Genomic DNA, 26,713 nt, shown 5'->3' with positions numbered 1-26,713 from the left:
TGATTTGCACAAACATTTTAACTTCTTGTTTATTATTTTAAAAAATTGTGTATATATAAGTGAGGGAGAGGGAGGAGAAGGGAAAGATAAAGAGGGAAGGAATATTGAGCAGTTAAGCATGCAAGCCGGCTCAGGTGTGTAGAGGTCAGAGGGTAATTGTTCACACCTTACACCGTGATGCCACGCTTGTTTCTCAATTGTTTATTCCAGGTTCCTTGGCAGGAAGGCTCTGGGCAATTCCCGTCTCCACTTCCTGTATGGCCCCAGGAGTTGCTGGGATTATTAATTTGTCACATCATTTCCTGATCTTTTCATTTCTGTATTTTGAGACAGTCTGTGTAACCTTGACTATCCTGGAACTAACTCTTTAGGCTGGCCTGGAAATCACAGACATCTGTGTGCCTCTGCCTCTTCAGTGCTGGGACTAAAGGCCTTGGCCATCACTGCCCTTCATATCCTGATTGTTTTGTTTTTCAAGACAAGGTTTGTGTAGCCCTGGCTGTCCTGGAACCAGCTCTGTAAACCAGGCTGGCCCCGAATTCACAGAGGTCTGCCTGCCCCTGCCTCTTGATTTTGGGACATGCCCCTCACTATGTAGCCCAGTGTGTCCTGGAACTGGGCGTGTAGACCAGGCTGACTTTGAACTCAGCTCCATCTGCCTCTGCTTCCCGAGTGCGGGCCACACCAGACAACATTTTTTTGGGGGGAGGAGGGGGATGTGTTCCAGGGATCACACTCAGGTCCTTGAGGCTTGTGGCAAGTGTTTCTGATCAGCCTCACATAGTCAACCTTCTGAGCCTCAGTTTCCTCATATGTAACTTGCAAGCCTGTTTCAAATGGGCTCTTGGTGAGTAGATGAGAGGCAGGAGGCTTACCACAAGTTGGACGCTAGACTGGTTTACAAGTGCGATCATTTCAAAAAAACCAGGGTAAGTGCGACACGTAAGCCCTGGTTCCCGCTCGCTCGCTCGCTCGCTCGCTCCTGATTTTTCAAAGGAGTCTCCCAAGCGCCTGCGAACTCGGTGCGATGTTCCCATGTACTTTGACTTACATATCGTTATAAATATTAACAAAGAAGACTTTAAAAGGACACCTTCGGGAAGGTCAGACGAAATTACAAAAATTGTGTCTTGACGCTGCAGTTTGAGGACATAGTCCGCAGCCGTCACATGGTGGCAAAACCGTAAGCAGTGCACGAGTCCGCGCGAGTCGGCGACAGCGGGAGTCCATGCATCAGGTTCACGTGGCGGGACCAGGACGAAGGGCAGGACATGCGTGGCCCGGGCTCGGCGGCAGGCGGGCCGCGGAAGTGCAGCTCCTCGCTCTTGCCACTAGAGGTCAGGAGGTCGCCGCCTCAGGATTGGAAGACGGACCCTTTCGGGGATCGGCTAACGGTGGCAGCGGGCGGGGCGGAGACCAGGGCGCGAGGCGGCTGAGGGGCCGTCTGGAGACGCCCTGGGTACTGACACTTTGGAATGACCTTTGTTTTTGGTATCAGATTTCCTCTTTGCATCGTTGATGGACACCCGTTTGGGGTGAAAGGCTGAGCTGATTCTGTAACTTTGCAAAGGGCATTTCCCGTAGCAGAGTTGTAATGTGCTGGGGATCTACAAACGCTCCGGGGTCCCGGGAAAGTTCCTTCACTTTTCAGTGCGCTCCTGCCTGGGCACTCACCTTACACGCGAGCCAACTGGCTAGAAATCTTGCCTCCCACCCTCCCTGTCCCTGGGGTTGGCGAGGATCATCACTGAGACCCAAGCCACTTTACTGCTTAGGGCAACAGAGGGATCCAGGATTCTTGTCCCACCTGAGCTCTGCTCTTCTGCTTAAGCCTCAGTCATCTCTTGTCTAATAAACACGTCTTTCTCTTCAGGAGGGCAGCCGGGCTCCTCCCTGAACAAGCCACCTCAAAGGGCAAAGAAGTTACTCAGAGCTCAATCAGGTGCCTGAAAACACCTGCTAGCGTTTCTAACTGTGTGAGGAAAACATCAGCCTGTCCAAGTCACTTTACCTCGGGGGAGGGCAGCCGAGGTTCCGGGCTTGCCTGTGGCCTTTTGGCAAACCTTAAAGGATATCAAAGCCAGCTAGGGGGTGAGGTGGCCGACAGTAGCAAGATTCCTCTGTAACTGACTTCACCAAGCCCCAGTCAGTCCAGAGGGAAAGATGGGGGAAGTCCCCCATCTTTCATTCTCCGCCTCAGACAGAGGCCTTGCTTGGGGTTGCCTTGCTTCAGGCCCTCCCAGCTTGGTGGCCCTGGAAGTTTATCAACTTCTCTGTGACCATTTCATTTGCAAAATGGGTTGACCAAGCCATCCACCACACAGGATGGTGAAGATTCTGTAAGAACGTGCCACCTCAACAACAGAGGCAAAGCCTTTTCAAGAGGAGAATCCAGTCTCTACAGGCAAGAGGTGGCTGGGTGCTGTTCAGGGCCACAGACCTATTCCTTGCCAACTAGGAAGGGCTGGTGAGATTGGGTGACTCAATCTCAATCTCTGGGTCCCTGGAGCCTGACTTTGGCTGTAGGAGGTGCTGGCTTTAGGGCACCTTCCCTCTCAGGACCCCTGTGTCTTGCCACCTGGTGATGGATTGAACAAAACTGGTCTGAGATAAGGTGGAAATCCATGGTTCTCCATTCCTCCTGTGTTCCTAGAACCTCAGCTGGCAGGAGACATTTGGGGCCTTCAAGACTGATGTGTACCACCCTTTCCTAGAAAGTGAGACCAGACCCAGAAGGCAGACCCCCACCTCCACCCCGGGCTTTCCCTCAGACAAGGCTGTCTTCCACTGCTCTTCCTGAAGGCAAGCCACTGTCTTGATAGGGCCAGGGGGGCATGGGTATCTGTGAGGGATCGAACACTAGCCTGAGGGGATGAGGAAGGGAGAGATGGACAGGCGGGAGGAATGCTTGCCTCTTTCCATGCTAGTAGGATCAGGATCTCTTTCTCTTTCCCCTGAAGCTGACTAGAGATTTAAGCTGGCAACGGGAACAGTACGCATTGCTCCTTGGGAGCAAGATCAAACAGGAGAGCTTGGGTTTCCACAGTCGAGCTGGGTTTCCCTATAATGTTTGCACACATCCCCAAGCCCAGCTCCTGCCTAAAAACCTAATGCAGGCCCTCATGGTTCCCTGGCCCTGACTTCTGGACCCCCTTTCAGGCCTCCTGTGTCTGTATTTGGTTCTGGCTTAGCCACAGCTGGCTTTTCCAGGCTGTGCTGAGCCATGATCCCTCAGGCTGCCTTCCCTCCTTCACTCTTCAGCAGGCAGCAGCACCCACAGCCCTTGCAGACAACCAGCTGGTCCTGGTACACCCAATGTGTACACTCAGATCCTCTGCTACACAGGGACCCCTGCCCTGGGGCCTCACCTCTTTCTGTCTGCCCATCAGTGCCAGGCACGAGCAAGTTGGAAGCTCTGGTTGGCCACATTTTCCGTCCTGGAGTCCTGGGCTCTGCCTTCCCATAGTCCTTCCCCTGTGGTCACCAGACAGCCAAAGCACCCCCATTTCTGTGCTTGCAGCAAGTGTTCCACCCCTCATCTCCAACAGGTCCTCACCCTGGATAGCCCTTCCTCCGGGTGGAGCTGAGGGCCCAGCTCCAGCCCTCCTGGCCACCAGGGGGCCTGAACAAGTTTAATGTGTGTCTTCTGAGGGGGCCTGGGTGCTCCGGGGCCTCCAAGCAGGGGCTGCAGTGGCTTTGTCCGAGTAGACAACCTGGATCTTGCCCATTGTGAGGCCATAGCCCTTGATGGCAGCTGACAAAGCTCAGGGCTGGACTTGTGTGGGCTGGGTGGGCAGCAGATGGGACAGTCAGTCGCTGAGCACAGCCCCCGGGAGCTCGTTCGTGAGCGTGTGCCAACGCTCAATCCTCTTGTCCTTGTTCTTCAGGCAGTCAAACCAGTGCTTCAGGCGCTCACCCTTGGCATTGATGCCCAGAACCACTCCACCTGTGGAAGAGGCCAGAGGGGCAGAGGGCATTCAGTGACCCCACTGTCGGGGCCGCCCTCCTGCCCAGCTGTGTGTGGACAGTGCCTGGCTTCCAGCACACCCTGCCCACCCGACTCAGTGTTTGATGCCATGTTCTTCCTCTGCCAGGGACTGAACAGCACGGGGCAGGGTTCCATGGCACATATTAGGGACAGAAAAGGGAAGGAAGGGCTAATACGGCCCACTATGCACCAACGTCACGCCTATCAGAAACTATGGTCACATGGGCTCTGAGTCTAGCCCCGGGTGCTTCCCAGGCCTGCTTCCCTCTCTGGGCCTGTCTCCTGTCACAAGAGCACAGGAGAATGTCTGGGGACCTGTCACTAGAGATAAGTGGTTCTTGGACTCGTATCCACCAAGGACAGGCACACACCGAAATGGCATTCCCTTTGGATTCCTTACCAATGAAATCATTGGATTTTCCAATGTCATAGTCCCAGACAGTGACCTCCAGGGTCTTCTTGGCCAGGTCTCCATGCTTGATCTCGTAACAGAACTCCTGCTGGCCAGAAGAGGGTGTTAGGAGTCAAGGCCGCCTGGCTGAGAGTGGTCTGGGAGGTACTGAAGGGTGGAAGTGCTCAGTGTGTGGGTCACGCCACTCACCCGCTCGCTTCTGCCTGATGGGAGTCTAAGCAGGCCCCTCCCTCTGCCCACCTTCCGTTCTGTCCCTGAAGCTGCCCGCAGATGCTGCGGAGACCTGGCTGCAGTTAACTGTCCTGTCGAGTCTCCGTCATCCTTCCCCCTGTCCTCCGGGCTGTCCCCTCTGCCTGTGAGTCCGTGGCCGAGTCAGGCCTGAGATGCACTTTCTCCCGCCTTCCTCACTGGAAGACCCCCAGGTCCGTGTCTGACCCTCTGGTCTGAGGACCTGGGCACCCACTCGTCCTGTCCTGTCAGCACCCCAGCAGCTGAGTCTTCTTTTAGGCACTGTGCCATGACCTTCTCACCTACAACGTTCAACTTGCGAACTGTGCAATTGAGTTACAAACAGAAATTGCAAAAAACAAAAACAAAAACCAAAACCTGTAGTATTTTAGTAAGTTTATGGTATTGCTCTCACTGTATTCACGGCCATCCTGCCACACCTGCTGGGGTGTCTTGAACCCTCATGGCCTGCCTAGGGTGTCCTTCCCAACTCTGTCATCTAGAAGGGAACTCAGGAGCTGCTCACCACTCTCTCCTTTTACTCCTACCTCTAGCAGCATCAACCTTCTAGAAGGTTCCTTAGTCCCATGAGCGTCCCCATTGCTGAGCAGTCTGGTGGAGCTTTACCAACCATGGCTGATGCTGCCCACCCTCGCTTATCGTTTCCCAGTTACCATGGTGCCCCTTTAAAAACCAGGTCCCTCCACTTGCCCCAGGGGAGGCCCAAAGCTCTTCAGAAGCCTGGCAGCCCATGGCCCTACCTCATTGAACTCTGGGTTTAGCGTTTTCTTCTTCACTGCCGTCTTATGCTTGGATTTCTTGTCTACATCCGGCTTCAGGTATCTGGAATGATAATTGGGGACAATCGGGGGCTGGGGAGAGCTGTGAGCTGCAGACGGTGTAGCTCAGGTGCTCTGGGCACTTCCCTGGGGACGCATTCCTGGGCTCCTCTGACCCAACCCTGGAGCTCCCAGCCTGCCAGCCTGTGGGCAGCACTGAGGTAGCTGTATGGTTGTCCAAGCACACCCGTGTCCCCCTTCTCTCTGGAAACTGGCCTTTACAAAGCTCTTGCCTCCCGCAGGAAAGCCAGTTTGTCTCTTGTTTGGGAATTGTCTTTTTTTGGCGGGGAGGAAGAGGCAAGGGGAACATTGTAGCCGTTGGCGCTGAACCCAGGATCTCATGCATGCCAGGCAAATGCTCTACAGACTGATCTCAGCTCCAGGCCCAAGAGCTCAGAGCTTGCTTACGCACGCACACATTAAATTCACTAAGAATTCACACACCATAAAACTCATTCTTCTCAAGTGTATGTAAAATTTGCTTTTTCAGTATATCCCCTGAGCTGGGCGAGCATCGCTCCTTTGTTAGAGCCTTGAGGAAGGTTCTCTTTTGCCAGTTATCAGGGGTGACTCCACCAGTGGCATGGCGGAGCTCGTGCCCTTCCCTCGTTGGCCCAGAGAGGTGGAATGACTCGCTCAGTCTCCTTTCTTCATGAGTAGGAGGTCATTCGCAGGCCGGGGATGCAGGAGGCGCTCCAAACCTCCACCCTGTCAATGCACAGACAGCTCGGTGACAAATGCCCTGTTTCCGCTCAGTGGGTGACACTGGGGCCTCAACACAGTAAACAACGGATTTCCTGGAGATTTAACATAAAGGCATGCTGGTCAGGGCCAAGCTTCTTGCGTGGTTGTTGCCAGACTTTGCCCTTGGAAAAACTGAGTGCTGTTGTTTAAAGTCCTTCCTGGAGGCCCAGCAGGTTGCTGGGGCTTCACACTCGCTGCCCAAGCCTGCCCGTGTGAGTTCGTGAGTTCAGTGCTCCCAGAGCACACACGGTGGAGAGAGAGAAAGGACTCTTACAAGCTGTCCTCTGACTTGCGCATGCACACATTTTTTTTCAGTCTGCTAGTTTGTTTAGGATAACCCTGAGCTCCTGATCCTCCCTCTACTTCCTAAGTGTAGGACTACAGATGCAAGCTGTGGTCCTGTCGTTGGTATAATGACAAGCATAAGGCTGTCCCAGCGGCGGTGGCAAGGAGAGTAACGAAGGTGTGTACTGACACTTCTGGTTTTCTCTTTGTATTTGTGATATGGTCTCGTTCTACAGCTTGGCTTTTCTGGTACTCAGAATGTACCAGGCTGGTCTTCACCTCTCCATCCTCTGCCTCTGCCTCCAAAGCACTAAGATGCTATGAGCACTACCATGCCTTCCTTACTAATTACCTGTTAATGGACTCTTCACGCCATCATCCAAAATTAAAATTCCCTGCTTGCCCTTCAGCTGGTAAACTGATTAACAACAAACTCATGTTTTATGTATATGCTGGAAGCTATGCAGCCATATCAAAGATGGTGTCTCCAGGGCATATACTGTGTGGGTGAACCTTGGTCAAATCATTCAGTGCAGGAGAAGTCCAACCCAAGGCAGCAGCCGTCTGATGCTTGATGTGAAATTTGAAGAAGGTGTCACTACTGGGACAGATGATTGGCCAGAGAGGATGGCTGGAGCCAAGAAACTTCTGGGATATAGGCAAAACAGCTGGTTGGCTGTATCCACGGACCTAGACCCTCAGATCCAACCAACTGAGGGTTGGATTTGGCGGCACATGCCTACAGTTCCAGTTCTTGGGAGGCTGAGGCAGGAAAATTACAAGTTCATGGACTGCCTCGGGTACATAGTGAAATCCTGCTTCAACCCCTGACCTCCCAAAGGAAAGGAAGAAACTTCACCTCTGTGGCCTTTTCCTACCCTTCCTCAGAGGACCAGCAACATGTTAACATGGTCCCAGTGTCAGGGAGGAGCCCCGAGCAGTTAAGAGCATCCTTCTAGGGCTCCAGCCAGTTTGTCTGCAAGTCAGCACCAAGGGAGACCCTGGGTTCCAGGTCACCTCCTCTCACATGACCTGACGCTGGAGTTCACCACCTTCACTGGCACTGAACACACCGTGTTGGTTCCGCATCTCATTTTCATCTGAAAAGAGATGTCGTGTGACAGGTGGAGGCGACACCCCGCTGACCCTCCAGTCCTGTCTCCACTGACTCCACTCGGGGACGCTCTGCATTGCTGAAGAAACGCAGTGGCCCTCAGTGCCTGTGGAGGATGGGCTCTGGTGCACATCTGGAGATGCCCAAGTCCTTACATAAAATGAGCTGGCGTCTGCAGAGCCCCCCACAGCCTGCTGCAGTTCTGAGTCACCCGAGCTACTGCAAAGGCTGCACACACGGCCTTAGCCTGCTGCTTAGGGAATAACGACAGGGCAAAGTCTGCACGTGCTCAGAAGGAAGCTTCTGTGTGTGTGTGTGAACACCTGCATGCATGTATGTGCACAGTGTGCCCCTGAGACCAGAAGGGGGCATTAGAGCCCCCCGGAACAGAAGTTACAGGGGGATGTGAGTCAAGCGGGATTCTTTCCCAGGGCTCCTCCCAGGAGCGCGGCAAGCACTGATGGTGGCCTGATGGTGGCTCTGTGGCCCTCGCCCTCTTCTTCTCCAAAAGGCTGCCCGCTTCTCCCTGCCTCCTGGAACTCTGCCAGCAGCCTAACCCAGCCAGGGATACTCTTTTGGGACACAGGCCACCGGCACAACCCCGAGCCAATGTCTGTCCATTGCTGCACTGTCATTGGTAGGGAGGGGAGATACAGGGGTGGGCACACACACAAGGAAGACTTGGCAGAGGTCCTTGCCAGCCCTCTGGCCCTGGGCAACCGACCCTGCCTCCTCCTCCAACTTGCTTGTGAGCCTGGTCACTAGACGTTGCATCGCCGGACCCCAGGGTCCTCCAGCATCACATGTGTGATGGTTCATACTTTTGGCTTCAGCGATCAGGAGGCAGAGGCAGCAGGGTCTGAAATTCAAGTAACTTGCTCTTGGCTATGCAAAAGCAGCCTGGAGTACCCGTGTCCATGTCTCCCATCACCAAAAAAAGATAGCTATTCTCTCTCCCAGTGGGTGACCCTTCTGCAGGCTTCAGTTTCCCCATCTATGAAATGGGATGGCTGCACTTCACCCCAGAGTCACAGAAGAAAACACCCTGGTGCACAAAGACCCCTCAGCGCCCGTCACACTGGGCTCCAGCTCCAGCCACGTAGGAGCCTGGCTCTTCCAGGTGAGCAGGGGTGTCAGGCACAGGCCTGGCCACACACTCACGTTTTCACGTAGGGGTCTGAGTAGCCGTTGGCATCCATGGCAGCCAGGTGTGCACAGCGCACGATGCCCACCAGCAGGCCCTGCCTCTGCGAGCTGTACTTGAGCGAGATGAGGATGCGGCCTCGTTCCTCCAGGGACTTGTCCTCCGCCTTGTCCACCTGCAGGAGAGGGGCTGCCGTCCTTGTCTGCTTCCACCTTCTCGGCTAAGCAGACGGTGAGGGTGAGACCATCCGTAATCCCACTCCCCTGGTGTCCACCTGCCCTGCTCAGCTAGGCTTGGACATACAAAGGTCTACGGAACCCAGCAGGCTGGGGTGCGGCTTGGTGGGACACAAGTCAGGTCCTTGTGTCTGTCTCTAGCTTGGAAAGGAAGGAAGGAGGGAGGGAGGGAGTGAGGGAGGGAGGAAGGGAGGGAGGAAAAAAGAAAGGAGGGAAAGAGAGAAGGAGAAAAAGAAGGAAGGAGGAAGTAGGGAGGAAGGGACAGAAAAAAGGAGGGAAAGAGAAGAAAAGGAGGGAAGGAGGGAGGGAGGGAGGGAGAAAAAAGGAAGGCGAGAAGGAGCAAAGGAAGGAAAGAAAGAAGGAAGGAAGAGAGAGAGGGAGTGGGAGGGAGGTAGGGAAGGAGGGAAGGGGAGAAGAAAGGAAGGAAGGAAGGAAAGAAAGAAGGAAAGGAAGGATGGAAGGGAGGGAGGGGGAGTAAGGGAAGGCAGACGGGCAACTTCTGTGTCCTTAAGTATAATTTTTTCTGGAACACAGCCTGGCCCCTCCATGGTCATCTCTCCCAAAGCTGCTTTTGCCTTCAGCAGCGAGTGGCAGTTGGGGCTGGAGAGATGGCTCAGAGGTTAAGACCTCTTCCAGAGGTCCTGAGTTGAAGTCCCAGCAACCATACGGTGGCTCACAACCATCTATAGTGAGATCTCATGCAGACAGAGCACTCATGAAACATAAAAATAAAAGAAGAAGAAGAAGAAGAAAAGAAGTGAGTGGCAGTGACAGAGATGGCCTGGTCTACAGAGCCTGACACCCAGGTAGGAGGTCTGCGGCCCCCTGCCCTCCCCCAGGTCTTTCTCAGCTCCACCCTCTCCCAGATAGTTTTCAGGCTCCTCCTGCCATGATCCACAAGACCCTAAACGACAGAGCTTTGCTACCTTTTGAGTCCCAAGGCAGCCAGGAGCCTGGTGGGAAGATGCCTAGCCTCCCCACCCCCAAGCTCGGGGTGAGACTTTAACTCTAGGCCTCCACATCCCTTCCCTCCATGTCCGACAGCTGGAGTCTTCTCCATTTCCCATCCTCCATAAAGTCATCCGGAGGCGCCCGTGGGAAGCCCATGTCCCCTGAGGGTCCCCTCAGGATCTGCCAGGCTCCCCTTTCATAGGCTCAGCCTTTGCTCGAAGCTGTGCCTGCTTAGGCCTGACCTGAGTCCCCATGTGGCCATGTGGAGGCCTTCCTGAAGATGAGAATGCTGTGAGGTGAAGGGAGGCCTGTGCCCCCAGGCCTCCTCCAAACTCCGTGCCCAGAGCAGACACGGCTAATCGGTCCCAGCATTCACCCTGAACTCAGATGCAGCCTTGGCATCCTTCTCAACCCAACGTTCAGGCAGCTATGACCAACACTGCAGCTGTGTGACTCTAGGCCCTGCGTGAGCAGAGATGTCTGCAGACGACACTGCCATGCTGTGGACTATTTCATATGACAAACATTGAGCCAGGTATTTACTTAGAACAGGTAATATAGAGTATACACTCTAAAACCACCAAACCGTAATACATCCTTAAACCAAATGTCACCCCTGTGGTCACTATGAGGCTAGCCAATGAGCAACAGAGCCAATTCAAGTTGGGGGGCACTCAGCAATGCCAAAGAAATGGCTCTGGAACATTCACAACACATACTCACGCTTCCACATTCATGTACACATGTACACACACAGTGCATGTGTGACGAACACCCCATACGCATTTATGCATCCATGTGCACATGGAGTCTTGTTATATCTGAGGCCAGAACGCACGGGCACAGCACCGTGGGAGCGGGCAGTGCCTTCCTGAGAGGTGTAGGCCATTTGGAGAAATTTGGCTCACCTCTGGCAAGTGACTAATACCACAGCAGCAAAGGTTTCACCCACGACACATGCACCTGAGTGGAGAGAGTATGACGTGACAACACAGTCTGAGAAAGCCATGCACAAGAGCAGTGTCTCAGCCACTGGGTGCTGCAGACCCTGCCAGGCCTGGCATACACGAATTAAATGCTGAGCTTCCTCCCCTTGGCTTGGGCTTTGGGGAGAGAGCCATGCCCTCAACATTGTGAGCTCGAGAGCTCAGCTTTTCTCTCTCGGCCCGCGCACTGGGCTCCCTGACCCTCTGCCCCTATAAACTGCCAAAGGAGCGATGCCCCTATGAGCAGGCACGGCAGAGATGAGGCAAGCAGGACAGTGATCCTAAGCAGCAGACACCAGGACTCTGGGAGGGCTGGCTGCTGAAGGCGACCGGGGGCCAGATTTGTTACGATGTCTAGGAAAGAATTATGTGCTGTCTCCTCTGGGCATCTCACAGCACTTCTGGCCTAACCCGTTCCAATTGAGTTACCCTTAGTGAATGACTGCGTACTCCCTCCATGCACCCAGGCCAGACCTGGACCTGCCCTGGCAGCAGGCCTCTGGCCTCCACCAGCCCCCATCTATCTGGTCCTTGGCGCCAGCCCTCACCTCCCTCCTCTTTCTGCTTCTGGTCCTTCTGGCCTGTTAAACCATCACCATGCCCTGCCCTGTGGCACAGACATGTACTCTTAGCTACTGAGGACGCTGAGACAGGAGGATCAAGAGTTCACTGTCAGCCAGGCATTGGCAGTGTGTGCCTTTTACCTCAGAAGCAGATAGATCTCCGAGTTCAAGGCCAGCCTGGCCTACAGAGTGAGTTCCAGGACAGCCAGGGCTACACAGAGAAACCCTGTCTCAAATATAAAAGACAACCCCAAAAACAAAAAAGAGTTTACTGTCAATCTGGGCTACAGAGTAAGTTCAAGGCCGGTCTGGGGAACTTAGCAAGACTGTTTCATATGAAAATTAAAGTGGGGGGGGGATGGTTCAGTCAGTCAAGTACCTGCTGTGGCTGGTTTGAGTTTGGATCCCAGCCCCAAGGGAAAGCCAGGCATAGGGACACAAATCTGTAACCCTAGCACGAGGGGAGGGAGACAGGAGAACTTCAGCTCCCTAGCCCGCCAGACTAGTTAGTTAGTGAGCACTGGGTTCAGTGGGAAACCCTGTCTCAAAATATGAGGCCGAGAGCAATTGAGGAAGATATTCCATGTTGATGACATTCACATATCTTTTCCACTGCACACACACTCACAGACTACACACACTCACAGACTACACACACACACAGACTACACACACACACAGACTACACACACACTCACAGACTACACACACTCACAGACTACACACACACACACGGACACACACACACACACAGACACATATATATGTACATATACATACACAATACATACATGTACAAACACAGACAGACTATACACATGCACGTGCACACATACACATGCATACATACATACATAAACACATACATACACAGACTACACACGGACACATATACACACACATACACACACGCGTACCTCACATGGATTATACACGCACACAGCACACACACATACATACTACCTCACGTACACAGGAAAATTTTGAAAGTTGAGAAAGTAAAATTTTAAATGGGCTGGGGAGAGGGTTAGTGGGAAAGCGCTTGCTTATCCACACAAGGTCTTAGACGTAGGCCCCAGCACTGCTGGAATTGGTACCTCGGCACCTGTGAAAGGTGAACTCATCCTCTGCCACTTCTGTGATGTCCCCTTCCAGACCTGCCCCCTCCACTGTGCTCTCTGCTCCGTGAAGAGCCCCATTCCTATGCCATCAACAGGCAGCGAGTCCCTCCATCTCCCTGCAACTGAGCCTGGAACATAGTATTGGCACGTAGTAGACGCTCAGTAAACTCCGGCTTGGCCGGGGTACTGAGCCTTCCTCCACTCACCGGCAGCTGCTTCTCCAGGCAGATGCTGAAGGTCTTGGTGTGGTTAGGTTTGAGCTTCTTCAGGGGCACACGAGTCTCCCCGATGAACTCATTGTGGCGGAATTTGTCCTCGTCACACACGGAGATCCTGGGGGCGATTGGCTTCCACAGTCAATGGGCATTCACAAGTGGTAGGGTGCCCCCAGCTGGGGTGTAGGCACAGGAGCCCTCACCCACCTCAGAGTCTTTCGGATCATGTCCTCATCCGTGATCCCGTAATAAGTGAGGGTCTCGTTCCACGTGGGGTTCAGAGTGTTCCGAAGGGTTTTTGTTCTGAGCTTATTTGCCTGGAGGAAGACAGAGTGCTGTCATTTTGGTCCTGAGAAAGTGTGGCCTCAAGGCTGGCCAGCCTGACCCCTCCATTCATGGAGGCACTTGACCCAGTGGAGGGGACCTGAGGCAGAAGGCGAAACTGACACTGTTAGCTGACTGAAAAGCAGCAAGTTGATTGGAGGCATGTGAGGGGCCTCTGGTCACAGCAAAAAAAAAAAAAAGGAGCCAGGAAAGACAGGGCTAGCCTAGCTGGGAGCTCAGCTGGGAAAGGAGAGGGAAGGACTGTCTCCAGGATGGACGCAGCCCTGCTGGTCTTGACTGCTGGTCCAGTCCATGCAACCCTCTAGCTGACGACCAGGCCCTGGTGACAGCAGCAGGATAGAGGGGATGGCTATGGGCCCTGCAGGGGGTGGGAAGCTGCTGTGTGGCTCAGTCCCGCTGGGAACTTAGCAGGCATCGGCCTAAACAAAGCCTGCTGCCCTGTGTCCCCTCCCCACTCTTTCAGGAGACTCTTATCGAGACTGGCCGTGTGCCCAAAGCCAGCTGTGGAAATGGACCTCCTTCCTGGGTCACCTCGGGGGCCCTCACTCAGGTCTTCATTCTGCCTGGAATCCGTGCTTCCTTGTGGGTGAACAGTGCCTCTGTGCTTTTATCTGCCTGCTGGGTCACCCAGCAGGGGAATGGGAAACGGGGGTTCTGTGGTCAAGTAAACCAGGCTAATGCATTTACTTTCAGTCCCCTTCCTGAAGCCACAGAATGACCCATCAACGCACTGAGGGCTCTGACAGGCCCTGCAGGCAGGCAGGCGCATCTGTGGCCAGCCTGTGCTTAACCCAGGGATCTGCCTGCCTCTGTGTCCCGGGCGCTGCTGTTAGAGGAGTGCGCTATCACATCTGAACCTGGAGTCTTCTTCCCCTGTATAACACGAGCCTCAGGCTAAATGGCTTTGTAGGAAATGTAACCCGGGCACTTCCTGGGGCCCGCTTAGCAGATCAGTAATGGGCTCATGGTTCCAGAGTGCCAAGCCAGTGCCATCCCTGGACCAGTAACCCTCACCTTGCTGGCTCCAGGCAGCAGGTGTAGTTTGACGTAGGGATCAGCCAGTCCGTTGTGGTCCATCGGCTTCAGGCCCTGAACAGAGATCAGAGAGGGTGTGAAATGAGAGTGAGGACACACAGAGCCCCGACACTTCCAATTTCCCTGAAGATGGGAGTCTCGAGGGCCAATCAGTGCTGGGGCAAGCTTCCTCCCCCTGCACTCTGGCTGTGAGGTCCTTTCACGGTCCACCTTCTTGACAGCTGAATCCAGAAGGCACACCTCATTCTGCACTTGGGGAGGCCTCTTCTCACTTTCCAGACACCACACCTTGCTGGGTCTTCCGTCTCTGACCCCCAAGACTGGCTTTATGCTCACCCTACATTCCTGGTGGTGGCTGGGAAAGTGCTTTGTTTCAAGTCTGGGAGGCCAGCTGAGACTGCCGGTGTCCCCAGGAGTCACAGGCTGCCTGCCATGGAGGAGCCTTCCACAAGAGGGCACCCCTCGCTAACTCTGATTTCAGTTCTTGCCAGCCCAGGACTGTACAGCTCAGGAGCGGAGCCCTCAGAGCCTCAGCTAACCTGGGGGTTGTGTACACTCCTTTCGGTGTTGAAGGCCCACGAGGAGCTGGAGAGGCAGCAGAGGTGCACTGGCCTACATTCTAGACGGGTGAGGCGTGGCTCTTGCCCAGGGGCCCCAGACCTTTATTCCAGGTCCAGCTTTACGGGCTTGGAGGAGCGTTCAGGTGGGCACCCACACAGCCCCAGGTTTGGGAGTCAGAGCTCAGCCTGGGAACTTCCTAGTTAGCGGAGGGGGCGCTTTACCACATATAGAGTTAACTGTTCCCTCAGTCTGAGCCAGCAAGGAGGAATGAAGACACAGGGCTGGTGGGTGGGACTTCCCTCCCCTGCCCACCCCTCAGAAGATATCAGAGAAGTAGCTGGAGTAGGGATTTAACCTAGGCCCAGAGCTGCTGGGACTTGACCGAAAGGCAGTGCGTGTGCCTTGGTAATGGCGGCTGTTCATGCCCAGCATCCCCTGCCAGCTCCTCAGCCCCGGGAGTAAAATGGCAGCTGTCCTGGGGGAATCTGGTGGCCTAGCCTGAACAGGGGGCAGCCGAGGGCCCTGTTCTATTTCTATGATTCCTGCACATTTGTGTGTCAAGTTTACAATGTGTTCACTGGTTTCTCTTTTCCACAGTTTATCTTTGAGGTGGGAGATTTAACTAGAGAGACTCAAGTCCTACTTCTGAGGCTCGGGGCAACCATAAAGGCTGGCTGGGGTAGAAGGCAGCTGCCACACGAGGATGGGAATCAGGCCTGCTCTGCCCTTTGGATCCCTAGTCGTGTTACTTTCACACCCTTCTGCCTCTGCACACACTGGTCTAAGATCTGGTGTGCTCAGTCAGAGGCTGGGTTCATATGGTGAGTCTCTAGCTCAGCAGCCTCCCTGCCCGATCTGGAGTCTGCCCTGCAGCATGGCTGCAGACCGGCGTTACGGCCCCCAGGAGCCGACTGAAAGAGAGGGGGGCAGGAGGCTGTGCTCAGCCAGAGGGAGGCCAGGGCTCGTCTCAGACAGATCCCATCAGCCTATCGTGTTTCCCGGAGATAAAAAGCAGATGCCACAGTCTCAGAGATGGGCAGGGGATGCTGCATGGGGCAGTGGTGCCAGCACTGAGGGGACAGGAAGGGCCTGGCCTATAGAGAATAGACTCCCCACACCAACCCCTGCTGCCCCAGAGGCTACTGTTCGCTAGACACTGGGGACTGGAGCCTTTTGGGTAGTGAAAGCTGAAGCTGGTGAGATGAACAGAAACTGCATGACTTTGCCGCTACAAGGAAAGGCAAGGGGAGACAGACAGACAGCTGTTTCAGGAGCAAGAAGTTTCAGCTGGCAAGCTGAAAAAGCTCTGGGATGGATGGAGTAGGCTCAGTATTTTGCGGCCGAGTTTCGTGTATGTGATTTTTTTTTAAAATTACTTATTTTTATTTAATGTGTATTGGTGTTTGCCCTGCACGTATGTCTGGTGAGGGTGTCTTATCCCCTGGAATTGAACTTGGGTCCTTTGGAAGAGCAGACATGCTCTCAACCACTGAACCATCATGCCAGGACCCACCTGTATATTTTAGCACAGTTAAGAAGTGATGTTGGTCTCCCAGCATGGTGGCTCTGCTGGGGTTTTCCTGGGCACTGCTTGGAGATGGATGCCCTAAATCCACCTGTGTGTAATGTGTCCCACTGGGCACTATCCTGCAGGTCAGTGTTAGATAAAATGCCAGGGCCAAGCGTTTTACTCCTACGTAGTTCAGCGGCCACACAGCGTGGGGAGCCCTGTTTACAGATACCGAACTGAGACACATCCTACCTGATGCAAGCTAGAGTCATCTGAGAAAAGAGTACCATTATTTGAGAAACTGCCCCCCAACTAAATTGGCCTGTGGGCAAGATGGTGATGCATTTTCTTGACTGCTGTTCGATGTGGGAGGGCCTAACTCACTCACTCACTCACTCACCCTGGGCTGATGGTCCTGGGCATGTAAAGAGAGCAGGCTGAGCAGGCCATGGAGAGCCAGCCAGCAAGCAGTTCTCCTTAATGGCCTCTCCATCAGCTCCTGCCTCCAGGTACTTGCCCTGACCTCCCTGGATGATGAACTACAAGCTGGAAGATAAATCAAGCCCTTTCTCAAGGGCTTTTGGTCAGGGTTTTATAGCAGCAACAGAAAATTAACTAAGACACCAAGCGAGAGTGCAGTCTGGGAATCCAGAGACCATGAATCTCTAAGAGGCTCTGAGTGTGAACCCGGCTTCAGTTTACACTCCGTGGCTTCCCTCTGGGGACTCAGTATTTCCAGGAGTGTGTTCTCCTTTGTGTAGCCATTTACAGAGACCAGGGCCACCATGGTTCAAGGGCCTCTGGTCCCCTTCTCTGTGTACATAGTCACAGAGATACACACATACACATACATATACACGTATACACACACACACACACACACACACACACACACACACACACACACACCTGGAGCAGGGAGAAGGCAGCAGGAACCCCAGGCTCTGAGATGGGGAGGAAAAGCTGGGCTCAACCACAGTGGCCCGACAGCTGGTTCCCAAGCAAGGACAAGCTCTGCTAAGCCAGGAGGAGGGCAAGGATGGGCTGTGCCTGGCCCTGCAGCCTGTGTCTACCTTGCCAGGCTGGGGTCACCAGGTGCGTAGCTCTGTTCCCTAGGAAATCACGGGCTTAAACATGTCAGAGGAGTGAGCAGGGATGCAGGATGGATTGGCTAGACCTTCAAGTACCGAGCCTAGACCCTGAGCCCAATGTAGAAGGCTCTCACACTGCCCATGGCAGCCTACAACCAGGCTGGGTAGACGGATGGCATGGGTGTCCCCCTAGGCACAGAGCCAAGGTCAGCCCCTCGGCAGGGTGTGCTGGAGAGGAGATGCTGCAGGTGAAGAATGCTGAGCGAGGGCGAGGCCTGCAACACTGGAAGTCACTCCACATGTGCTGGGCTGGCCCAGGCCCTTCCACAGCCCTACAAGGGTCTCTACTGGCCACGTGGCTCTTACCTTTCGGGAAAACATCAACTTTGGCACCTTCCTCCCAGAGGGAGCAGTATGAAGAGAACAGTATGGTTGAGCTCACAGAACAGGCACAGGTTCAAAAGCAGAGCCACAGAGGAGCACAGGAGATAGGGCCTGATGGGTCTACAGGTGTCCGAGACTCCCCACAGCAAAGCCCAGAGGGCTCTGGGGCTCAGACCCAATGGCCGTCACCCTGTCTGGAGCCTGGCTTCCTTCAGTGGCTCCTGTGGCTTTCAGCACAGGAGCTGCTTAGGGGCTCCAGGGAACCTTGGGGCTGAAGCTTTGGCACGGGGAGACCCAGAAACAGTGACATCTAATCCCCTTCCCTCCCCCCACTGCAAGATAGGCTCCCTACTTTCCCCCTTACTCAGGGATCCCTTCCAGACTCCTAGAGCTGCCTGGCTTTCTGCAATCCCACCCTTTCCCATTCTCAAACTACACAGCCTTACTGCACAGGGAGTGGACAGCTGCACTCCACATAGCGGGGACCAGGGAAGTCTGCACAGGAAGGACAGGCAGCACCGGGGTCCGTCCTGAACCCCGGGCTGCGGCTGGCGCAGGGCCTACCTTGGCCTTACTGATGGTACAGTGCAGCGCGTTGTTCTCCTGGTCATAGAGCAGACTGAAGTCCAGCGTTCCCAGGGCGGCTGCGGGAGGAGGAGGGCGGTCACACAGGCTGCGTGGCTTCAATGGCCATGTTATTATCCCTGTTCCACGCATTTATTTGGACATGTGCATGCATGTGCAGGATATAAACAGATCTGTTAAGACTGAAAACCATGTGACGCACCGGGGCTGGAGGACTTGAGGGGTCAGTTTTCTCCTGCTACCACGTGGGTTAAGGAGCTTTAAGTCAGGTCTTCAGACTTGGCTGCTGAATTACCTCACTGGCCCAACAGTCACATTGTTTTCTTCTTTCTTTCCTTTTTGAGACAGGATTTCTTTTTGTAGCCCTGGCTTCCTGGAACTCACTCTGCAGACCAGGCTGGCCTTGAACTCACAGAGGTCTGCCTGCTGCTGCCTCTTGAGTGCTGGGATCAAAGGTGTGCGCCACCATGGCTCTGGTGTATCACATTGTTTTCAATATGAACAGATTTATTTGGTGGTGCCTGCTTTTAATCCCAGCACTTGGGACGCAAAGGCAGGTGGATCTCTGAGAGTTCAAAGCCAGCCTGGTCTATAAAACAAGTTCTAGGATAGACAGAGCTACACACAGAAATTATGTCTGGAAAAAAAAAAAAAGGAAGTGGCAGATGCAGTGCTGAGGCACACTGGTGGCTGGCTTAGGGTGGAGGCACAGGTTCAAATTCACCATCTCCAGGCCAATCCACAAATCCCGAGAATAAAGCAAAGGGGCAGTCAGAAGGCCTAGCCCCGGCTGGACCTTCAGTTTTACCCACAGCACTGCAGAATAAAGCAAGCATGTCGAGTTTCCCAAAGACAGACCGAAAGTCTACATGTGTTAATAGCACAGCCGCTCCTTCCAGGCAACGGGAAGGTTTAAGAGTTAAAAGGGACCACAGGGCAAGTATGTCCTCACATGTGCCATTCACTAACTTCTGGACTGGGGATCTAGCCTAGTAGTAGAGGCCTTGGGTTCAATTCCCAGAAAGAAAAGTTACCAATGAAGAATGCTACTGTATCCAGCTCAGTGGCTAGTACTGTGACAGCTGAGCAGCTATGATATGGCAACCTCTTTACCCATTTCTCCTACTGAAAACACTCAGCCCTGGGAGGGACAATGTCCTGTCCCTGTGAGATGAGGAGGCTCAGAGATTCTGGCTGGAATACCTAAGGTCCACAACATGACCACAACCAGGGAGGTGGCCCAGGAAGGAGCTCTCAAGCCGTGCTAAGCACTGTCTGTTCTGTCTCAGTGCTTTTGTGGACCATACAGCGTGGGTGCCTCTGCCTCAGTTCCCTCGCCACAGACAACAGCACACAGTGGTGTGAGAAGGCAGAGGACGGGCTCCAAGAGGCTGCGGGACCTGACCAGCCTAAGTGGCTGACTGCAGATTGAGCCCCCAGGTGACAAGTGACATGGCAGCTCCATAGTCTCCCTGGCCCTCGGAGAGCTCAAGTGGGCAGTGACAGGCCAGCTGGGTCCTCACGCTGCTGCCGCCCTAGGAGAAGTCACTTGCTACAGCTGTGGCCTGCCATGTCCCGAGGGTTCCCAGCAAGAGAGCCAGGGTCTGAGCCAGGGAGACCTCTGAAGTCCCCACGCAGCAAGACACACATTCTTTGATATCGCCAAAGCCCTGTGCTGCTGCTCCCAGCTGCTGGTTAGGTCACACATTTGTCTGCTGAGCCGAGAGCCCTGAGAGCTTCAGGGGGGACTTTGGGCCTCGGTATGAACTGGGTCATCAGGGGAGGGGTCCTGGAGGAAGCAGTGCCTCACCTGAGACAGGAGGAATTGACAGATGATGTGTGGCCAGTGGTGCGAGGAGCTTGGAGGACACATCACAACCAAAGGCATCTGGGACTCAGTCCTCATCAGGGTTCTGCCCTGGACTCCTGGCTGGATTCTAAGTGAACATGTATTCGGGTTGTGCCTGCCTTTACTAACAAAGGCAAGGCCACATCATGACAGCCGGGCTGCGCTCTTTGTTCTGAGAGACATGTGGAAACGTGTTGGGTACCCAACATCCCAACAGGGTGACGTTTTTGTCTTTCTACACAGCAGTTTTTTGTGTGGAGGATAACATCTGCTGTGGTACTCCACAGGTTCAAATCCCAGTTCAGCACATCTTTGTGTGACTTCAGACACCTCCGTTTCCTCACCTGCCTGGAGACAACTGTAACCACCTCCTGGCATGTGGGCATTATCAGGGGAGTTTGGGACCAGCAGACATGCTTTGATGGGTTTGCCCCTCTAAGGGCTTCCTAGAAGGAACTGCCCTAAATTGGATCGCCTTCTCCCTGACTTTGGAAACATGATTTATAAGTGGTCACTTAGGCTCTTCTGTTATGACCACAATGATTCTGCTGTGGGTCATGGTCACAGTCAGACAGAAAAGTGTGAAGTGATTGCTACACTGGGGTTCCTGGATGGTACCTCACTTTCTTGCCTCCTCCCTTCACTCCTGCCTCCTTCCTTCACTCCTGCCTCTGGGAGCACAGACAGCTTTTTCTCCCACAAACCAGGTAGTACTTGTTAGAACTGTGTTCAGACTGAGTTGCTAGGTCTGGGGTGAGCTGCAAGTATCTTCCTTCCCCTAGCAGAAAATATGTGCTTTAGTGATGACCACACTGGGCCCTGTGCCTGCAGCATCCTCTCTCCCTTCCAACAGGTGAGCAGGTGAGGATGCTTCGGGAGAGGATGCTGCAGATGAGGATGCTGCAGGAGAGGATACTCAAATCACCATCTCCTTTACTGCAGCCATCAGCTTGGCTTCTGCAACATCACTGTGCAGAGATGATGGCTTTGCATGATGGTCAGTTTGCACGATGCCAAGTTAAGGCTCCCTGCTCCCTGAAGACCTTGCCCTGGGAGGGCAGGCCACTGCCTCGGGCACCCGGGGGACCAGCAAGCAACTGATGGTCCGTGCTCACGGCAGAGCCGCTCAGCAGCTTCGCTGCCCAGTTACTTCCTGGGAGGAGGGGTTTGGTGTGATGCCACAGGTAAGAGCACACACTGTGTGACATCTGCTGGTGTTCCCACCCCAGAAGATAAGGCAGGGGACTTGGAAAGCCACCTCTTGGGATGCTAACGCCTGTCACCACCACCTGGGAAGCAACAGTGTGCCCAGCGTGTGTCCAGAAAGGACTGGTGAGTGTTCGGTGGCCACTGAAGTCCTAGAAGAAATTTTATCTTGTCACTAGGAGCTCAGTCACATTTGTAGAAGAGTTGTCTTAGGAAACACACGATCCCAAATTTGCCTTTTCCAGTCATAGAAATGAGGCTCAGAGGGGGGTGGGAGCACAGAGCTGGAGCTCCTGCCTTAAAGCCTAACCACTTCCTGAGAGTTTTTCTTCCCCATTTTGTGTAACTCAAGTCCCAAGGATGCAGCTAGAAAGATAGAAAAAGAAAAGGAAAAGGCAGGGTGGTCTGGGGCCATGGCTCAGCGGTAGAGCCTTTACCTCACATGACCAGTGCCCCGGGTCCCAGCCTCAGCACTGGGGCAGGGACAAGGATGGGGCCTCATTGCTAATCCGAAGGCCCTGAGCAGGGGGGCAGCGGTGGCGGCAGCAGGGCCCAAAAGACGAGAGAGTGCTTCTCTGTGAGCCCTGGGATCTTGAGGGCCCTGCCCTCAGAGCCACTCAGCTCTCGTGCCCTGATGAAAGTTTACATCTTTGGAAAAATGATGAAGGTTGGTCACTAATGGGCCTCTGAGAGTTGTCACCGGCTTGCTGATAATTATAGCGCTTTAATGGGGCTAATTCACAGGGAAACAAGCACAGGGCCCTGTTGCTTCCCCCAAGGCCGAGCGTTCCCCGACAGGGCCAGTGCAGACAGGCAGCTGGCCATGACCTTGGTCAGCACTTGAACTCGCTTGACATGCTCACCCCCAAGAATCAGAAATCAGTCCTTTTTGTTTTGTATTTGGAAGAAATATGTCAGCATCTAAAATAGTTTCACCGGGGCTGAGGAGACAGCGCGGTGGGTGGAAGCACTTGCTTTGCGAGCCTAATGACCTGAGTTCAATCCCTAGGGTACACGTAAAAGTGGAAGATAGAACCAACTCCACAAAGCTGTCTTCTGACCTCTAATGTGTGCTGTGACACACGGGCACCCCCCAATCACACAGACACAATTAAAAACACAATAAATATTTTTGATTACCAAGAAACCCTAGAAAATTATCAAGCCTGACTTGAAAGCTTTTACATCTGATGTTCCTTTACCCATATGCCCCTGGGAATGAGGAATCTGCTCTGGTTTATAGCCTGGTTTTCATAGGTGGAGAAACTGAGGCGCTGAACTAGGTAGGCACTGCCAGGGAGGATGCAGAGGAATAAATGGTCTATCTCTACTCCATAGAACCTAGAGCTAAGACAATCCACATCTCCTTTATTCTCTCCCTTCAAGCTGTTCAAAAGTTCATCGCATCCAAGACAAGATTTGACCTCTTTGGTTTGGCATGTTAACCTTTCTGTGTGATCATGATGACCTGACCAGTCTCTTCCCTTTGTCTCAGACTCCTGGTCCCATCATGCCCCCACTGTCTGTTTCTGATGTTTTGGTTCCTTGGATGCCCTCCATGCCCCCTTTCACTCTGCTAGCTTTCTTTCCCCATCCCCATCCCCACAGCAGAGGCCTCTATGTATGTCTGCTCCCCTGTCCCTCACTGCTGGTACTCTTGCTGGGTTTCTGGCATCCCAAGACCAGAGGTTGTGGCCCAGGGGTTGCACTTGGCCCCCTGTACAGTGCCTGACACACAGCTGGCACACAGCTGGCATTGTACTGCTGGATGTGTCTGGGCAGGACATGGCTGAGGTCCAAAGAAGTTCTGGGTGAAGAGGCCACATACATCAGTAACTGGGATCTGCCCATGCCCAGAAGAACCTTCTAGGAAGAACCAACAACTCTTCCCCACTTCACCCTTGCTCCAGACCTCCGTGGGTTCCTGTCCTAACCTAATCGAGTGAGTCATTCGGGAACATGGACACGTGATATGATTCTAGCCAATGAGACAAAAGGACAAGCCTCCTGGGAACTTCTAGAAGAGATTTTCTGGATCCTAGACATGAGAATAGAAAAAAATAATAATTTAAAAAAAATCAAATCTAGGACCTTATTGTTACATGCAAGGCCTGGACCCAGAGCAGCCACCCTGGATCATGAGGGTCCCGCTTAGCCGATGGGGACCGATGGGGACGGGCATCACTGTGACTAGGCTCTCATCTGATGGTCCTCATCCATATGCCCTTGGAAACAGAAAAATCTGCCCTGGTTTTTGGCCCAAGAGGGAAAGGGCTGGCTGAGTGGAAGGACTGACAGAGAACCGGGGATGCTGCTCCAGGTTGCCCTGGCGTCTGCAGCACGGCCTTTGCTGCTCTGCTGGTGTGAGCTACTTGGAATTGATTTCATGGTACTCGCAGCCCAAAGCCTCTTAGTCATTGCAGCTTTGGGGTCTGGGTTTCCTCTGCAGCTGGGGAGCAGGGAGCTTGGGACACCTGGGAATAGGGGCCTATGGTGATGCTGTGTCTTCTTCAGTGTCCTTGTAAGCTCAGCAGGGAATGAGGGGTGTGTGTGTGTGTGTTCAGGTGCCCAGACTTGCACAGTTTGAGCTAACCAGCAAGGGAGGGGCTTTAAAGAGGAGAACAGGGCTAAGCAAACAGGCTGTTTTTACCTTCTGCTTGGACAACAGAGCAACCGCCCTCATTTCTTTTTGTCCGAGTAGATAATCCAATAATTAGAGCAGCAAATAGCATAACCCTGGCTAAAGCCATAACGAACCATCTGGCTTGAATCACTTAAGCTTATTCCAAGGGATCTGGTTGTCAGAGCTCAGGGGGTGCATGGCCTCGGCTACCAGGTACAGGGTGGTCCTGCCTGGGTTTTCTCACCCATGAGAGCCCCAGCGAGATGCCTGGCTCAGCCTCACACCCACTTCCGCAGCTCTGCAACCTCCAGACCTCTTTTTCACAGCTGGTTAGTGTGTCCCAGTGATCTGGGTGTGGCCAGCGCCCAGTTTCAGCTGAGAATGTTCTGTCTAGGACCTAACTCACATGAGCCTGTCTCCAGCTAGGACACCTGTGGCCTGAGCCCAGGGACTCGGCACAGTTCCCTTTGCCTCACTTCCAGCTGCGGAAACAGTGTTCTGAAAACCCCCAAGAGCTGGCTGTCGGAGGTGAGGCTTCAGGCCTGTTTTATTCTTTCTGGTGGGTCTCGGGAGAGGCATGATGACTACGTTTCTTCCCTCTTGGCCATATGTTGTCCCCCTGGGCTGCCATGGCACCTGGGGGTGTCCTGCAGCTCAGGCACAAGCTCTGTCCACCTGCTTACTCCCTTGGCTGCAGGCAGAATGCTGAGAACGAAGCTGCTTCCCATCCTTCCCAGGCTGGCTCTGGATTGCCCAGGGGGCCAACTGGGTCCTACTTAGGGCCTCCCTAGGGGCCAGCCAGCCTGGATCCTTGCACAGAGTGCCAGGAACTGGCAGGGAGTAAATCCAGGGCACAGCTCTCAGACTTTAATAAATTCTGCCCACCTAGTTTCCCCCAGCCTGTAGGACAGCACAGAGATAGGCCTGCTCCCCAGCCTTCATGCCCTGCGTGAGAGGGTCCAGGCCTGGAATGCACAGCAGAAGGCAGTGTTCCCTGCCCAGGCCTGATCCACCTATACTGAGGGGCCCCAGAAGTGAAATGAGGAGTCTGTTCCCAGGGTGGCACTGTGAACTCCCATCCTCAGCTTCCAGAGGCACATGCTATGCTGGGGAAAAGCCAGGCCCAGCCCAGAGGCCCTGGGGAACGACCGGACAAGACACAGCCACCAATGCTGCTTTTGCCTTGGGGGAGCTGGCATGGGGCTTCTGACACTGCAGGGTCCCATGACACCCAAGACTAGGTTTTAAGGCTGGCTCTTTATTTCTTAGTGAACTAGAGTCCCAACTGGGCCGGGCCCTTCCATGCAGTGACCCCCAGCCAGAGCCCCCAGTAAACCCTTGGGATAGGAGCTGTGACCTCCTCCCTCCTTGGCTTCCCGGATAGTCCCTGGTGGGCTGGGTCAGGCACCCTCGGGGACCACACAGGACACCAGGAGTACCTGGTCTGGCTCTGGAGACCCTGTGTCTGCTGTCTCCCTGGGGTTGAGTACGGGGTGGGGGGCAGGCTGGGGACCCTCCTGTCCGGAGGAAGCCGGGTAACAGGTGGGCGAAGGTCCACAGCCAGGGCAGCGCCGAGGCTGGGTCCGCGGACGCGGGAGGAGGAACCGCCAAGGTTTTTCCAAAGGACAAGCGGCTCCGCGGTCCTGCTCCTCGGCCCGTGTACAGCAAAGCTGCGGCGCCGCGAGGGCCGCCGCGGGGTCCCCAGCTCTCCCGGTGGCCGCCCCTGAGCGCCCGCGGAGGGCTCTGGGGCCGGAGCCACCGCGCGGCCCGCAGCAACTGGTGTCTCTCCGGGGCGCAGCTCCGCCCTTGCCGGGAACCGCCGCCCGCGCTGGGGTCCCCCGGGCCGGGGAGGGGTGCGGGGCGCCCCCGGAGGACGCCCCCAAACTTCGCGGCCCTCGCGCGCGGCGGCGCTCGCCCCGCGGGGGCCCGGGCGCGGGGAGGGGGCGCTCGGCGGCCGGGAAACTTACTGCAGTCGTCCGACTCGTAGCCGTCGGCGTCCGGCTCGTCCTCGGGGGGCTTGGCGGGCGGCCGCGCGGGGCCGGGGCCGGGGCTGGAGCCGTGGGCTCCGAAGAGCTGGTCCACGTCCTCGTCGCGGGCGCCGTCGGAGGGGCTGCGGGGGCGCGCGGCGGCGGCGGCGGCGGGCGGGGGCGCGGGCGCGGCGGGGGCGCGGGGCGCGGCGCCGGGGGGCAGGCCGCGCGGGAAGCGGGGGAAGTAGTCGGAGATCCGCTTGATGGGCCGGATGGGCCCGGGGCACACGTCGATCGCCATATGCTCCTGGATGCTGATGGTCGCCTTCTCCCCTCGCCGCCGGAGGGTCATGCAGGCGGCGCCGCCGCCCGCGGCGCGACCCCGGCCCGGGGCGGCTCCGCGGCTCCCGCGGGGCGTCGCCGGCGCGGCCCCCCGGACGGCCCCGGCGCGGCGGCTGCCTGCTCGGCGGCGGCCGGCGCGAGCGAGCGAGCGAGCGCGGGGCCGGCAGCGGGGGGCGGGCCCAGCCCGCGTCACCCGGCGGCGGCCGGGTGGTGAGTGTGCGGGCTGCGCGCGCGGGCGGCGGGCGGGCGGGAGGCGACCGCTCACCCGCGCTCACACGGCGCGGCGCGCACACACGCGGGAGGCGCGCAGGGCCCCGCGTGTCGCTCGTGCCCCCTCCCCCCCGTGCCGGCCCGTGAGGGACATGCGCAGGTGCCCCGCAAACACACCA

The 26,713-nt window shown here is 55.1% G+C and overlaps 1 protein-coding gene across 2 annotated transcripts; it reads right to left on the bottom strand.

The window, feature by feature from the left end:
- Doc2b (double C2 domain beta) lies at positions 1 to 26,469 on the bottom strand. 2 transcript variants are annotated; one of them, XM_060387279.1, is made up of 9 exons: positions 25,983 to 26,469; positions 18,317 to 18,396; positions 14,186 to 14,260; positions 13,034 to 13,143; positions 12,818 to 12,944; positions 8,772 to 8,974; positions 5,390 to 5,471; positions 4,389 to 4,485; positions 1 to 3,946 (listed from the first exon to the last, which is right to left on the bottom strand). In XM_060387279.1, exons 1-9 carry the CDS (start codon positions 26,332 to 26,334, stop codon positions 3,810 to 3,812), a joined length of 1,263 nt encoding a protein of 420 aa, XP_060243262.1. In that variant the 5' UTR covers positions 26,335 to 26,469; the 3' UTR covers positions 1 to 3,809. The 2 variants fall into 2 exon arrangements, with proteins under 2 accessions (XP_060243262.1, XP_021490911.2); XM_021635236.2 differs by having other exon boundaries at positions 8,772 to 8,929; positions 25,983 to 26,463.
- Between the last annotated feature and the right edge of the window lie 244 nt (positions 26,470 to 26,713).

Source organism: Meriones unguiculatus, chromosome 7, assembly GCF_030254825.1.
Source record: "Meriones unguiculatus strain TT.TT164.6M chromosome 7, Bangor_MerUng_6.1, whole genome shotgun sequence".
Taxonomy (NCBI): domain Eukaryota; kingdom Metazoa; phylum Chordata; class Mammalia; order Rodentia; family Muridae; genus Meriones; species Meriones unguiculatus.
This window is presented reverse-complemented; position numbering and strand designations above follow the sequence as displayed.